This window comes from Stigmatopora nigra, chromosome 6, assembly GCF_051989575.1.
Source record: "Stigmatopora nigra isolate UIUO_SnigA chromosome 6, RoL_Snig_1.1, whole genome shotgun sequence".
NCBI lineage: Eukaryota > Metazoa > Chordata > Actinopteri > Syngnathiformes > Syngnathidae > Stigmatopora > Stigmatopora nigra.
Window position 1 is genome coordinate 7,732,076 of NC_135513.1, and position 15,007 is coordinate 7,747,082.

General features: G+C 39.4%; 3 protein-coding genes across 3 annotated transcripts; 1 reads left to right on the plus strand and 2 right to left on the minus strand.

Moving 5' to 3' along the window:
• Positions 1-836: 836 nt before the first annotated feature.
• cldnd1b (claudin domain containing 1b) lies at positions 837-4,191 on the minus strand. The gene is made up of 5 exons (XM_077718225.1): positions 4,098-4,191; positions 3,044-3,357; positions 2,656-2,763; positions 1,944-2,081; positions 837-1,128 (listed from the first exon to the last, which is right to left on the minus strand). Exons 2-5 carry the CDS (start codon positions 3,327-3,329, stop codon positions 908-910), a joined length of 753 nt encoding a protein of 250 aa, XP_077574351.1. The 5' UTR covers positions 3,330-3,357; positions 4,098-4,191; the 3' UTR covers positions 837-907.
• A 364-nt stretch (positions 4,192-4,555) lies between these two features.
• Positions 4,556-11,576, minus strand: glb1 (galactosidase, beta 1). The gene is made up of 16 exons (XM_077718219.1): positions 10,205-11,576; positions 9,327-9,496; positions 9,078-9,228; positions 8,621-8,681; positions 8,464-8,558; positions 8,188-8,368; positions 8,053-8,111; positions 7,637-7,758; positions 7,471-7,511; positions 7,286-7,398; positions 7,129-7,203; positions 6,838-6,927; positions 6,059-6,172; positions 5,812-5,943; positions 5,323-5,562; positions 4,556-5,189 (listed from the first exon to the last, which is right to left on the minus strand). The coding sequence occupies exons 1-16, from the start codon at positions 10,253-10,255 to the stop codon at positions 4,938-4,940; spliced, it is 1,947 nt and encodes a 648-aa protein (XP_077574345.1). The 5' UTR covers positions 10,256-11,576; the 3' UTR covers positions 4,556-4,937.
• ccdc86 (coiled-coil domain containing 86) lies at positions 10,665-12,944 on the plus strand. The gene is made up of 4 exons (XM_077718220.1): positions 10,665-11,713; positions 11,989-12,118; positions 12,188-12,262; positions 12,606-12,944. Exons 1-4 carry the CDS (start codon positions 10,743-10,745, stop codon positions 12,762-12,764), a joined length of 1,335 nt encoding a protein of 444 aa, XP_077574346.1. The 5' UTR covers positions 10,665-10,742; the 3' UTR covers positions 12,765-12,944.
• The last annotated feature ends 2,063 nt before the right edge of the window (positions 12,945-15,007 follow it).

Consider the following 15,007-nt stretch of genomic DNA (forward strand, 5'->3'; position numbering starts at 1 on the left):
TTGGTCCAAGATCTACTTTTCAATGAGCTAACCTCCTGCAACTACATTATTGTTAGGGTTAGAATTAAGGGGTGAGCAATGTGATCCTTGAGGGCCGCTGTGGGTGCAGATTTTTGTTCCACAGATACACCGTTTAACCAACGGGGGTTATGCTGAAACAAGAAGCACCCAACTGCAATCCACTGATTGCACTTCTAACAAACCACATTTGTGGAAAGGTATCACACGTGAATTACAGGAGGAGTATTCAAATCTTTTTGCACCAAGATCTACTTTTCAAGGAGTTAACCATCCATGTTTTATCTTTTTTTACAGGCCACTGGCAAAGCTCAGCAATTGTCTAAATATATACCTCGCATTAGAAGATCCATGGCATTCTATCAATAGTGCCTTGGCGATCTACCAATAGTTCCTTGGTGATCTACCAATAGTTCCTTGGTGATCTACCAATAGTTCCTTGGAGATCTACCAATAGTTCCTTGGTGATCTACCAACAGTTCCATGGCGATCTACCAATAGTTCCATGGCGATCTACATAATGGGAACCACTGTTCTAGAAGGTTCTTCTCTATCCACAGACAGCAACTTTGACCAATGATTTAGAATACTCCCTGACTACCTGAGGCTACGGAAGATGTCCTGTCCTGCTTCAGAAATATTTCCGTTTTTGTATAAGGTGACTGATAACCTTCAAAACTGCAGATTATTATAATATTTTTTTTAACTTTGTGGCAAAGAGTGAATATGAATATATTGAAATACTTTTTATTTTTTTTAAATGTCTGTAGAAAGTATTTTGTATTATTGGGTGTTAAAACTATATCTACCAAATTATAACAAAACGTGGAACATACGAGGTGCTGACTGTATTTTCACTGCTTTTACATTTTGAACGTCACCCGCCATTTCATGCCACCCTGTAGGCAACCATGCGTGTGTAGTTCTTGCGGTGGCTGCGGGCCGCCCAGATGAACAAGGCAGAAGCCATCATCTGTAGTGGGAAAGAGATGAGGGCGAGGTAGAGGGACCAGCCCAGAGACAACTCGACCCAGTCAGGTGGCCTGACGGACTGATGGAGGAGATCCACGCCTGCTAGGAAGCAGCACACGCTCCCCAGAGAGCATAGAGCTGACAGAGAAGAGGAAGGACATCAGCGGGGGGAGAGGAGGACACTGCTAGATCCACATCCTGCACGTGATTAGTTAGTTTTGTGTTATTTTTGCATTTTGAGCTGATTTAGTCTTGGCTTTCTTCCTTTTGTCACTTGTTGTTGTGATTGTCCATTGCTTTCATCTGTTGTTGCCTTCCCTACGTGTTTCTGCTGCCTCGTGTGTCACCCACTTGTTCTCCATGTCTCGTTAACCCGTATCACAAGAGTATTTAGGTGCCTTTGTTGGCTCATTTCTTTTGGCTCCCTTGCCAATCTTACGCCAGTGTTAGGCATGCATCCAAGCCTGGCCGTTGTATATAGGAATGGAAAAAGCGAGGGATTCCGAAACAATGAACCACTATTGAAACAATTGCCTTGAAATGAATCAGTCTTGAGGTATATCATTGACTGTTCTAGAGCTCTATCTGCTGGATGAAGCTGGTAACCTTTTCAGTTTTTTTTACCGAATTATCAAAGCTTCGCTTCATGCTGTGCATGTTCAATAAAATTAGGTTGATGTCATTTTTTTTTCCAGCATTGGGATTGTGTCATCTTTCTTAAGCGTGATTCACACAATTAAAGTGTGTGTCATTGTTTTTATCTGTGAATGTTTTCAAAAGTTTTTGTACTATAGGACAGAGTCACAATCTTGTAAGTGCCCATTTAAGAGGTTAAGTCACTGCATATACTAATGACCGAATGGCTAATTTGCCTACATTGACACATTTTTTTAAACCCATTTGTTTTATTAAATCGATGAAGTCAGTTGTCTTTCCGACCATTTGGTTCTTACCTGCAAGTAGATGGAGCACTCCCACGGCCAAGGTAGGCGTGAAGCTGCGGCACAGGCAAGCGCAGACGCCAATGAGGCCACTGAGGAAGACCAAGGCCAGAGACACCAGAGGTAGGAGAAACTGGCACCTCCACAAATCTGCATGTTCATTCAATAGTTACGACTCAGAATTGGAATTAGATTGCTTGTATACTATATTAATGCAAGAAATGCCAAAATGTTATAGCTCATGAGTGTTTGCCCAGTGATTTTGCAGATTGTGAAATAATTACTTTAATGAGTTTGTTGTTGTTGTTTTTTTTTTTACAATAACATAATGTAATCTCATGTACATATTTAAGGTCACAAGGATGTATGTTACAAGTAACTGCTTTATGTTTAACATTTTAGACTCATGGAGCAAGTTAGTTAGAAAATTGCTGTTTGATAAAGTTGTTGTTTGACGCCTCATCTAACTGCAGCATTTCTGTTTTACTCTTAATACCACGGCGGACAGTAAACCTTTTGCTCTTTTTTAAATTTAACAACAAATTCTACAATTAAAATAAAATTAGTAGCATTCAGCATTTACGGACTGAACAAGATGAAAACATTTTTAAGGAAACAAAATTGTTGAATAAGACATTAGTGCAAAGTGGATTTTGGACAATGAGGATAGGATGAGGTTCATCAGATATTTCAAGAAGTGAAGCATAGAAAAAAAAACACTCACATGTCCTCAGCAGATCTTCTTCACTGTTGTGGTTTCCGGGATATTTGTACTTTGGTAAGAACTGCTGAGGAAGAGTGAAGCGCTCGCATTGCCTCTTAAACTTGGGATCTGGATGAAGAAGAAAAAAAAACATCAAAATGTGTCATGGCTTGGCTATCAGATATTGGTCAGCATTTAAATAAGACATGCAGATTAGGATTACATTTCTTGGATGGCATTCCAGGAAAGTGCTTCTCCATTTTTTTACAGCAATAATCAAAAGGTTGTATAAAGTATAATTTGCGCAGCCAGGCTCATTTTGGCTTAGTAACTTATGTATGAAGCAGGTGGAAATAATCATACAGTACATTTAACCTAATTGCAAAGGTTGTAGGATTGTAAATTCTACCTGGCTCCTTGAACCAGTGGGATTGGCTTGGCACTAGGATGCACCACCACCACAGTCCCATGGTGCCATTAAAGCGATACAAGGTCTCACTGGCGGTCTTCTCATTGAACTCTCCATCAACAGAGTCATCCCTCAACAGCGAAGCGTTGCTACCATCGTGTGTGCCTGGCGGGCTGCTGTACTGATACCAGTGTTGCGTTCCCACAGCCACCGATAGGTACACAGCGGCCAGCAGACTCAGCACGGAACCGATGACCAAGGCAGTGGCGTAGCGATTATCAACCATGGCGTCAGCTCATTGGTTGGACTGCTCCCTTGCGGATTACACACAAAATTATAATACAAAAGTCAGTGAACAACACTCATTTTTGAACAAAGTTTTATTAAGTTATGTATGTTTGAAACTGATTTGACATAAAAAGGTCACGCCTCAAGTTTTGATCCATCTTAGGATGTGTCCAAGAAATGTCTACAGTTAAGTTTGATGCCTTTGACATTTGTTATCAGCAATCATAGAAGTTAAATTAAAAGGGGAAAAAAACTGTCTCGTGTAAATCTATTGATCGTAGAGGCTATTCACACGTAACCACTAGTAGGACAACTACATTAAAAGTGAGGGGAGGATGTGCACTAATTTGATGACTGCGTGTTGCTTAATAATAGCAACATTTTGAAAGTTGATCAATAAATAATAACTATGTAAAAGCAAAATTATGAATGTAAAATAATAAATTATATTAATACTGTCTGGTACTTCACAACTATGCCTTAGTGCATATTGTCATGCACAAAGATGTTATGCCAATCCAAATGTCATGAAAATAGCACATATAGTAGTGGCCGCAGAGCGTATTATGAATTTAATTGTGTTCTGATTCAGAATGAAGGCTATCTTAAAATAACGACATTAAACAGCGACGTTAGCCAGTTCTTTAAGGTGCGTCATAAACAACAAGTTCATCATCAGACAAGACTAGGCGTGGACACTTCTTAAGATTAGGATTTTTTTTTAATGTTATGTGACGAAAATATACATTGAACTATGTAGTTTTACCTCATTTCCGCAGTATATCTTGTTGTACTGGACTGCAGCCAGGCCTATACTTCTTCTTCTACGGTTAAATTTAGGCTTGTAAGGACCAGTGCTGTTATTCGGCGGAGAGAATGGTATTACACCTGAGCGCACCATCAACAAACAAATGGGCAATTTCGAATTCATAAATTCAAGGAAAAAGCTGCATATGTGCATATAATATGAATATGAATAGAGAAAAATGAATATGTATGTTTTTTCCAAACCGCTTAACTTCACAAAGGTGTGGGGTGCTGGAGCCTATCCCAGCCACACATTAAATAAATAAAAAAATGGTATTTAGACCTTCAGTATTTGTTGAGATTATGTTATGCTTTAGTTAAACAAAACATGAGAAAACACGATATATATTCCAAATCCAAAATTCAATTACACTGAATTATCCACAGTACATTCAACATGAAGAAACATTGAATACATTGTGCAATATAATCCTTCATTTTTATTAAGAGCCTTTGCATTATAAAATAAGTTTAGAACAGAAATGAAATACTTAAAAAATAAACACAAAATCAACTTTGGCCAATGTAACACAAAATATAAACATGTATATTTTCCATGCAGTGCTTTTGGCATTAAAACAATTATTTTGTCAAAATACTGATGAACCCAGTGATACAAATTTAAAACAGAATTATGCCATCAAGTATTTCAGCATTTCTCCAGAAGAGACATTGACTTATTCAAAGTCATAGGTAAGATCACAATCAGTCACAATAAAGTGATAATTTTCATATCCTGTAGATATGAATCACGAATGAACCTTGTTCAATTAAAAACGAACAAAAAACTCCCTTATCATTAAACTAAAGTCTCTCTAAACATTGGCCAATACTGCTGGTCATTGCTTTGTATTGAGGCGTTCAGGATGGGTGTGGTGGTGAATTCCACTGTACATGATCCCAAAAGGCAAGGGGCCGCCTCCAGCTCTAGCACTGTCACGTTGTTGGGAGTGTCGGTGCTGAGGATGTTGGCTGGGACAAAAAGAGTCAACTGGGGACCTCGCGATGGCCAGTAGCGCCCCAGATTGAAGCCGTTAATCCAAACTTGCCCCTGATGTTAAAGCAGAAACATTACCTTTCATTTAAGTCGCTTTAGCCCACATAGTTTGAACAAGGAAATGCCCCAACCACAATGCCACACGTAGATAAATAGACAACCATTGAAGATATATGGATGAGTGTACCTTGCACCATTTTGACAGGCTGATGTAGGTGTCCTGAGGTAGATTTGGGATGCCATCGGGAATAATGAAAGCACCTCCATAGAATGCAGGAAGTGTAAGGGCAGTAGGGAGAATGGGGCCAGCTGAAGTGGGCCTTGTATCCAAGAAAAGACCTTGATTAATCGCTTCGTCGATACTGAGGCTGTACATGGTCCATCCTTTCAATACGAGATTTCCCAACGTCAGATTGGTCACGAGGCCCTGCACACACACAAAAACACATGGAATCAGGCCAAGTGTATTTTAATTCTGACTTAAATGATGGAAAATGACTACATTTCCCCATGGCTTCTTCAACTCTTGCAAATTAAGTTTCCATATTGAAAAACACTGTCGTTTATGAGAAATACTTCTTTACAGACCTACTGATGGCTAAGCAAGATCCTCTAAACTTTAATGCTTCGTACGGCGCCTTGGGATGCCAATGACTAAGAGCAAATCTTTACTAACCTTGAAGTCATTGATGTCTCTTCCATAGTTGATCCGTCCCATATTCTCCACCAGAATGTCCAGCTGACTACCCGCTTTGCCAGTCACATTAATGGCTATGACTTTATTTCGCTCCAGAATTCCTGCATTCACCTTGAAACAAAGTAAGCATGAATATGTTTAACCACTTCACCCTGCACTCCAAAAGGGTAAAAATTAAATATTGACAAAACTTAGAATACAGTTGGAATGGATTGTATGAACTCACCCCATTCACGGAAACATACGCGCGGTCATGCACCCCGTTCAATGGTGATGCCAGTGGCGTAGGCAGGTTGCAGTCCACTGGCAGCTCAGTCCTATAGAGCACATAGCCAAACGCCTACAGGACAAAGAGCGTTGCGGACCACTTTGTGTTTATTGCATATTGACAAAAAGTGTGAGAACGCACTATTTTCTAAATTTACCGCATTTTGCGCACTATGAAGGTGCACCAGAGTATAAGGCACACCTTAAATAAATGGCGTACCTTGAAATTTGTTTCATATATAAGATAACGCAAACCAGATTATAAAACACACTAGTAGTAGTGGTGGTGGGAGTGGTAGGGGATTATATTATACATCCAATAGATGGAACTGTAGTAGTATTAGTGGTGGTGGTAGTGGCAGTAGGGGATTGTATTATGCAGCCACTGGATGGAACTGTAGTAGTACTAGTAGCGGTGGTGGTGGTAGTGGTAGTAGGGGATTGTATTATGCAACCACTTGATGGAGCTGTAGTAGTACTAGTAGGGGTTTGTGTAATACTTTTACTAGATGGAGCTGTAGTAGTAGTACTAGTTGTAGTGGTTAGGGGTTGTGCTATACATCAACTATATGGAACTGTGTTAAACTGAATTCTATACAAGGACTATCCAGTATTGATCTGTATATAAATTGGATTGGATTATCAGGCATGTTTATGTAAAGAAATTCTATATGAAGGCCATATCGCCTGACCATAATGCTAATATATAGACAGTCACATTTAGGTATAATAAGATACCTGGTTGAGGTCAATGAAGGTCTGAGGGAAAATGCTCTCCACTGGACCAGAGAAGGAGATTGTTTCTAAGGCTTCTGACACTGTTTGGAGCTACACGAATAGGAGAAAAGGTTATTTAAATTCAAATGAAAAAAAAATGATTTCAGTGATTAATCAGGTCTATATACCACCAATGTAAATTGCCCATTAAAATATAAGTCACATTTAGAAATGTAATTTTATTTCAAATGCTAATTAGAATCCTAAATAGTGAAAGTTTATTGTATTATCAAGATCTTGTGAAATACCTACAGGTTGCATTTTAACAGGACCATATGCAAACTTTGGACTTGTTGGTGGTATTATCCCTTCCGGAATTTTGTTGTACTGTTTAAGAGAAAATATAGAAGATATGATGCACTTTAATGTCACATGAACAATAAATACATTGAAATCCATATTTACCTACCATTTTGATCACCTCCCTGATGACAAAGTACTTCTCTGTGAGGTCTCCAGCCTCGGTAAGTGGAGCATTGTAGTCATAACTGGTTGGCTGTGCGGCAAAAGGCGAATTGGCACCTGGAAAGTTCAAGCATGATCTGATGCTATAATAGCTGTGTTATTAAGAAAAAAATGTTTTCATCTACTGACCATTCCAGTATCCAAAGTTGGTCCCACCAATAAACATGTATCTGTCATGGGAGAAAACATCATTTTTAAGACTAGAAGATCCTAAGGCTAATTATAGGAGTGAGAGAAAGAGGGAGTCAGGCATGGGATTACACAAACTAAGCCAAAGAATCAAAAAGTGACCCACATGTTGACATTTGCACCCATGGCCAGGATTTCGTTGAGGGTCACTGCCACTTTTTTGGCTGAGACGGCAGAGTGAGGCCAGCCCCAATGGTCCAGCCAGCCTGCGTAGTACTCAGAGTTTACCTGGGGGTGCAGAAGCAGGATGGAAGACAAATGAAGAATTATACTAATAAAACGTATGAGTTTAGTTCATTCCATCACCAATTTTTAGTGAGTTCATAAACCAGGTTTCACAATTGACAAGTGTCTGCTCCTGCTATAGTGGCAGATGCATTTTTTTCATTGCCCTTGCAGGCCATCACACACACAATATACATTTTCTGGGTTGTAAACATAGGGCAGACCCAGGTGTGGTCTTAGGGGTCCTGGAGTGACTTATAATTGATTACAGTAAAAAAAAATGTAGTAGATACTTGCCAATGGTCCTTGAGGTTCTGCATATCGTTGCACTGCAAACGCGGCAGAGACATTGGAACCTGCAATAATAAAACACAGTTGCTTTATTAGTCGGGCTTTGGGGTTGTTCTCTTGTTACCATTAGGGCTGACCAACCTGGACCGAAGTCGACGGTGGTATAGACGCCTTGGATGGCGCCACACTTCAGGAAGCTCAGCGCAGCGCCGTCTGTAGTGAATAGTACCGTCTCCTCGCCCAGGTAGGATCTCATAAGCTTGGTGAGGTGACGCATGTAGTTGTAATCACACTTGTAGTAGCTCCCATATTCATTCTCTACCTGAACAAAAAGGGGTGTCAAATTCATATGCATATTGTTACTTAATGCTTCATTTGTCATGGGTAGAAGACACTATTATTTTTACATTAAACCACCTGCACGCTGATTATAGGACCGCCATTCTGATAGAGGAAGGGCTTGACCATTGGCAGTAATTTGCTCATCCAGGTATCCACTGCTGCTATGTAATCTGAAACAAACAATTCATACAGTCATGGGATTCCAACCACTATGATAGGCTAGGATTATCACCTGAATCTGAAGACCGCAGCACAATGTCTTTCTTGCGGAGAAGCCAGGCAGGCAGTCCTCCCTATTTGACATACATTTATGTGTTGTTATTTTTTTTTTTTGTCACTGGGCACAGCATAAATTGCACTATTCGGGGACTAAATCCAATGCAGCTGTCATATAAAATAATCTTTACTTTTTAATACTGAGTTCAAGGTATTAAATTGAATAATGTAAACATTTTCCTCCATTTTTCCCCTGAAATCTCAGCAATTCCGTGGTTTTTATCCATTATTTTAATGAATTATTTTAAGCAAAAGCTCACTGCAACAACGCTTGTGTTGGTCTTTGTCATATTGTTAAAGTGTACATTAATATGTGCATAGGCAGTGTATTGTATTGTGCACACAGCTATTGGCAGGTTTAAATCCTTCAATGAACCTAACGCATTTTGTAGAAAACACAATGTTTCTCTCACCATATCCCACTCGGCACAAATATAAGGCCCCGGTCGAAGGATCACCAGAAGTCCGATATCTTGAGACAGCTGAATGAAATGTTCCAAATCTCTGTCTCCACTGAAGTTATATCTGCCCGGTGACTCCTCATGAAAGTTCCATGGAATATACCTGTGATGGGAAATGACCATCTATTTTTATTACAAGAATGTAAATGCTTATGACACACTGGTACCACAAAAAGCACAAATAGGGAACCTGTGACGCACGTCTGAATGGCATTTAGGCCCGCCATGTACATCTTAAGCAGTCGGTCCTTCCAGTAGACACGAGGGATTCTGCTGTAGTGAATGCTGCCCGAAATGTAGCGGAACTTCTCGCCATCTTTGCGAAAGCAATCGTTCTTGTAGTCCACGGTGAAAGATGGCGGTAGAGATTGCTATGGGGACAGATATCGGTCAAAATGTTACAAGGATGCCCTTGATATTCTCCATTGACACAAACAAGCTCATACAGCCACATGATAACGCCATGATTAAAGAATCATTTGTTAATTATCTCCAAGTTTTGTCATTGGGGGCAAGATGACTTTGGTTAATGTTATTTTTATGCCATATCAGTTGACTTTAAAGTCGTGTCAGGTGAGGGAGGCTGGCAATTCAGGCTTTAGAGTCATTAAACCATCACAGGGAACTCATGAAAATCAGTAGCTGATTGACGGAGTTAAACGTGCAATCTTTTTTTCCGTTTTTTATTATCATTAAGTGTTCTCTATTGTCAAATGGAAAACGTTTTTTTAAAAAAAATACTATATATTTTATTATTATTAAAATGGGTAGAAACTGAATATTCATTTCAATTTTATTTTAAAAAGTGGAAATCAAAGGAGGGTGAAAAAAAAACAGTAAATAACAATAAACATGAGCATTCACATCCAATCCCAGTTTAAATGAGTTGGGCATATCATTTTAATTTTATTAACATGAATTAAATTCTATTTGTATTAATTCATTACAATGTATAAACCAATATGATTAATACTAATGATAAGTCACGTGCCTGATAAAGAGTTACAATTAACTCAATCTTGGTGTTAGATTGGTAAAAGCACACTCAGTGTTTTTGTATAAAAAGGCAAAATTCTTACTGAAAGTCCAATGAGAAGAAGCAGGAAACTTGCAAGTCCCAACAGAGACATAGCGAATCCTTGCCAAAATTTCTACTCCAGGTTCCTTCTTTACTACATAAAACCCAAATATGAAAGGAACAACAATGACTCCAACACCAGAGCAAATAGCATTTGTTGTGTTAGTAGCTAAAAAGATGAGAAATTCTGATGCTGCATTTTGTGATGCGGAAGTCTGAAATCATGTGATGCGTTTGTGCATGATGTAATGACGCTTATTGTTCGTTAGGGGGCATTATTTGGTTAACCACTAAGGCAAATACATACATACATTAAGAATTTTCGTTGAATTACTTCATTATGCTACGAATATGATTTATCTATGGGTTATCTTATTTAATTAATTGTTGGTTTCTTGAAAATCAATTTGTTGCTGTGCAATTCAGTTATTAACCAGAATGTGGCGGTAATAGGGAAAACACAGTGTTTACCAAGACCCGGAAGTACGTAAGAAACACGGAAACAACTCAATGCTCACACGTGGGAATATTTTGTGGCAATGGTAAATATGGCGAAAGGCGACAAAGTAAACAACTCTTCAAAAGAGGGACATGGTGCACAGGATGACCAAGATCAACCATCTATGATCACGCGGACGCGCAGTGGCCGGGTGGTGCGTCGCCCATTCGTACCCGAGAGCATTGCAACCCCAAGGAGAAATCCCACCAGGAGCACCAGGAGGTCTGTCATCCCAGAAAAGAAACAACCCGACGAACAGGGAAAGAATCCGGAGCTGTTAGACGAGAAGCCCGTGGTTTGTGTTGAAACGGAGACGGTGGAGAAGTGTGAGGAGCGTGTTGAACCGGTAACCGTGGAGGAGAACCCCGAGGTGTGTGTTGAACCGGAGCTGGTGGAAGAGAAGCCAGAGGTGTGTGCTGAACCGGAGCCGGTGGAAGAGAAGCCCGAGGAGTGTGTTGAACTGGAGCCGGTGGAAGAGAAGCCCGAGGCGTGTGTTGAACCGGAGCCGGTGGATGAGAAGCCCGAGGCGTGTGTGCAACCGGAGCCGGTGGAGGAGAATCCTGAAGTGTGTGTTGAACCGGAGCCAGTGGCAGAGAAGCTTGCAGTGTGTGTGCAACCGGAGCCGGTGGAAGAGAAGCCAGAGGTGTGTGTTGAGCCGGTGGAGGAAAATCCAGAGGTGTGTGTTGAACCGGAGCCGGTGGCGGAGAAGCTTGCAGTGTGTGTGCAACCGGAGCCGGTGGAGGAGAAGCCTGATGTGGTGTGTGTTGAACCGGAGCCGGTGGAGGAGGAGAAGCTTGAGATGTGTGTGCAACCGAAGCTGGTGGATGAACCTTGCAAACCCCCCCAAATATCTCAAGCTGCCCCAGTAAAAAGACACCCAAAGACGAAGGGGACAAAGCCTGAACCCCCAAAGAAGAAGATTTGTCTGGAAAAAAAAGTGAAAGACACTGTGTTTATCCCTTTGGGAAAGCCAAAGTCAGGGAGAGTGTGGAAGGATCGGAACAAACAGAGGTGACCAAAGTAGAATTATTCATTCATTCATTTTATGAAGTGCTTTATCCTTATTAGGGTCGCGGGGGGTACTGGAGCCTATCCCAGCTGACTCCGGGTCTGAGGCCGGGGGACAACACTCTGAATCGGTGGCCAACCGAAGGGGACGGGCAAACTGCAGCCTCCAGGGACTATTTGAGTTATTTAGTGTGTTTTAAAGGCTGACAAAGGCACGTTATGTGGTGGTCTAACCTGCTTTTGGTTTTGTGTGTCCCTCCACGCATGGGCGTGTATAGGTTTTCCGCGATGGTTCGAGACGCAGCGTTGAACACATCCTGGGAGAAAAAGATGCAGGCCAAGCGAGACAAGCAGCTGGTGCAGAAGTTTATGTTGGACCTGAAAGCACAAAAAGATAAAGCAAAAGAGGTAGAAATGAATCAAAACATCACAGTGGTCTTACATCTTATTCACTCCCACTTTCTTCCGTCTCTGCAGGATAAGCGGAAACGCCGAGCGGAGAATTTGAAGCGCCGCGAGGAGAATGAACGCAAAGCAGAGATTGTGCAAGTGGTATGTACTGGCATCACCCCACAGTTCTGCTTCAATTTCATAATGCAAGGAACTACAATTTTTACACTTGTTGCGTGCGGTTAAGGCTGTTCTTGGTAGCCCAGTTGGCGGTGGGTTAGCACATCGGCCTCACAGTTCTGGGGTCGAGGGTTCGATCCCAGGTAGGTCGTCACTGTGTGGAGTTTGCATGTGTTGGGTGACAGTAATTTGTAAGTGTTAGTTATACTCTGGTGCGACTTATTGTACGAAAAATACGGTACATGTAATTTTCAAAAAAGCTTTATGCTGACCAGTGTTACAAGTATGTCCAATTTATTGGTTGGTTCTGCTTTGTTTGTGTAAGATCCGAAACACAGCCAAGATCAAGAGGATGAAGAAGAAACAGCTGAGGAAGATTGAGAAGCGCGACACACTGCCAATGCTGCAGAAGACCAACAATGACAATAACAACACCCAGAAGCAGAACAACAAAGCCAAGCCAGCAAAAAATAAACAAGAGTGAAAATCTGATCGAAACTGTATGGTTGATTTTACAGAGAATATATATATGTACAGAATATCTTACTATTTTGAAGTCGAAATCAAAAAAATTCTGCATAAATAATTCAGCTGTTGTTTTACTCTTCTTACTTGTGAGAATTTGTAATAAAGAATTCCTTAAATATACATAAATTTCTTTTGCATTTTTTTCGGAGTAGTAATCTAAGAGTAAAAAATTAGATATAATAAGTTGAGCCAATCAAGTGATCAGAAATCGCCCAAATCATGTCTTTTTTTTTTTTTTAAAAGATCGAAATGAGGTGATCAAGGTTTTTAAAATTTGGTATTTAATTTTTGTCTCTTTTCAAGGAAAATAAATCTATCTTTGTCAATGGTAGAGAATAAGTGAAGGCCTATGAGCAACAGTATAATAAGTAAGGATGTCTCCAATCTAATCACGTAATCAAAAATTGGGTCAAAGCACATTTTTTGAAAATGGGATGAAAAGATAGTGTTTTTAAGGTTAGTTAATTATGGGTATCATCAAAAGAAACTAAAAAAAAAATGTTTTATATTATGCAACATTTTAGCAGATCGGAATTGGATGGAAAAGGGTAGTTTTAATGTTTTTTTTAATTGTTACAAAGGAATGGAATAATCAAGATGGTTAAGGGAATTGTCAAAACAATGACATGTTTTGGAATAAATAATCACCATGGAATTCGTTCAAAGTTTGCATTAAATACATTGTATCATGTATCTTCATGCTGTGGATACATAAAGCAATAAGAAGTAGAAATCTTCAAATGTATATCATGTAGTAAATTCCTTAAATGTTACATAACAATAGCATCTACTGCTGTGGAAAAAGCTAAAAATAAAATTGTCTTGTTTTTGATGCTGTACAAGGAAGCAAAAATCTAACACCATCACACAAAATGATAACACATCTACTCAATCTCATAAACTGCATAGTTTTGATTTTTGGATTTGTCTGAATGGACAATAACAAGAAATGTAGATGTAAACAAGAAGAAGAGAAAGGTTCTATGAAAAAATAGCGTTTAAATCAAATCACGAGGTTTTAAGTTAAAATTAGTTCATTTTTTTTTATTGTTCTCCTGTATTGTCAAGATAACCCCCTTGTTTTTTTTTTTTTTTTTTTTTTAATAATGCAGTTTTGTCAACTTTGTCCCTGGATCGAAGGGACTTTCCCCATGATGTAATGGACTTTTTGTTTTTCTTCCTAAGCAAATTCTAATGAAAAATTCAGCAACCTGAGCTACAAAGGGCCAATGTTCAAATCAATAACAGATGTTTTGACATAAAATGGAACTCAAACTGATGACTTTGAAGCAGATGCCTAAAAAAATGGTCAAGAAAAGCTCGCTATATGAGAATGAAGCAAAATGATTGAAGTCTAAAAATTATTTGCGTACATACTAGTACACTAATACGTCCCAAATGTACAATTTTTATGCATGAAAGAGTTCATTGTAGTGCTATTGGAGAGTTTAAATAGAGCACAAAGCGGATTGTCACAGGAAGCCAGGATTTATGTTTTTTTGTTGTTGTATGAATGGCAAAAGGTGGACAGACAAGTTTGCTTTTGTACTTTCTGCAATCCAACAGAAAAACAATGAATTGCTCCATTGGTTACAATCCTTAAAAATAAAACACCACAACAAATACGGAGAAGTTGAATAGTGTGGCATCCCTTATTGGTTAAAACATTTTTAAAATTTCTATACAGTGTACTATACAGTTGCAATATTTTATAAACTATTTTGATTGTTGTGTTTTCTTTGTCAAATTCCAAAATATTCTAAAAACATACTGTAAATCTTAATGGTTTACAGATCACAAACTGAAGCTTTTTTCTCTCCTTCAAATAGAAATATTTGGAGACAGAAAGCACCTGCAAATTAGAATTTCAGTATACTATATAAGTTTAAATCATATTTTTGAAGGAGGACTTCTATTCAACTAAAGATGATAATTTTTTAAAAGTTCTTAAGATCTCAAAGCAGTAGTAAAATTCATCACGGCATATTTTAGAGGGCTATGCATGAGCTTAATCCGTGGATGCTGACGCAAATACGTGTGGGCTAATGCATCACAAGGCCATAAAGAATGAAAGGATAGACGTGTGAAATGGATGGCGGGTTAGCAGACAAAGGTGACCCTACCTTTATTTTCATTCCACGGCTGTCTTCCTTGGACAATCATACTGAGAAACGACAGAATTGTCAATGGTGTTTTGTA

Excerpts from the sequence above, each read along its gene's own strand:
- ccdc86 (XM_077718220.1), top strand. The coding sequence starts at position 10,743 with ATGGTAAATATGGCGAAAGGCGACAAAGTAAACAACTCTTCAAAAGAG. Across the intron at positions 11,714-11,988 it reads AAGGATCGGAACAAACAGAG|GTTTTCCGCGATGGTTCGAG; the intron begins GTGACCAAAGTA and ends GGGCGTGTATAG. Across the intron at positions 12,119-12,187 it reads AAAAAGATAAAGCAAAAGAG|GATAAGCGGAAACGCCGAGC; the intron begins GTAGAAATGAAT and ends CCGTCTCTGCAG.
- cldnd1b (XM_077718225.1), bottom strand. The coding sequence starts at position 3,329 with ATGGTTGATAATCGCTACGCCACTGCCTTGGTCATCGGTTCCGTGCTG. Across the intron at positions 2,082-2,655 it reads AGAAGATCTGCTGAGGACAT|ATTTGTGGAGGTGCCAGTTT; the intron begins GTGAGTGTTTTT and ends ATGAACATGCAG. Across the intron at positions 1,129-1,943 it reads AGTGCTCCATCTACTTGCAG|CTCTATGCTCTCTGGGGAGC; the intron begins GTAAGAACCAAA and ends CTTCTCTGTCAG.
- glb1 (XM_077718219.1), bottom strand. The coding sequence starts at position 10,255 with ATGTCTCTGTTGGGACTTGCAAGTTTCCTGCTTCTTCTCATTGGACTT. Across the intron at positions 8,112-8,187 it reads CACCGTCGACTTCGGTCCAG|GTTCCAATGTCTCTGCCGCG; the intron begins GTTGGTCAGCCC and ends TTATTATTGCAG. Across the intron at positions 5,944-6,058 it reads CGTATGTTTCCGTGAATGGG|GTGAATGCAGGAATTCTGGA; the intron begins GTGAGTTCATAC and ends CTTTGTTTCAAG.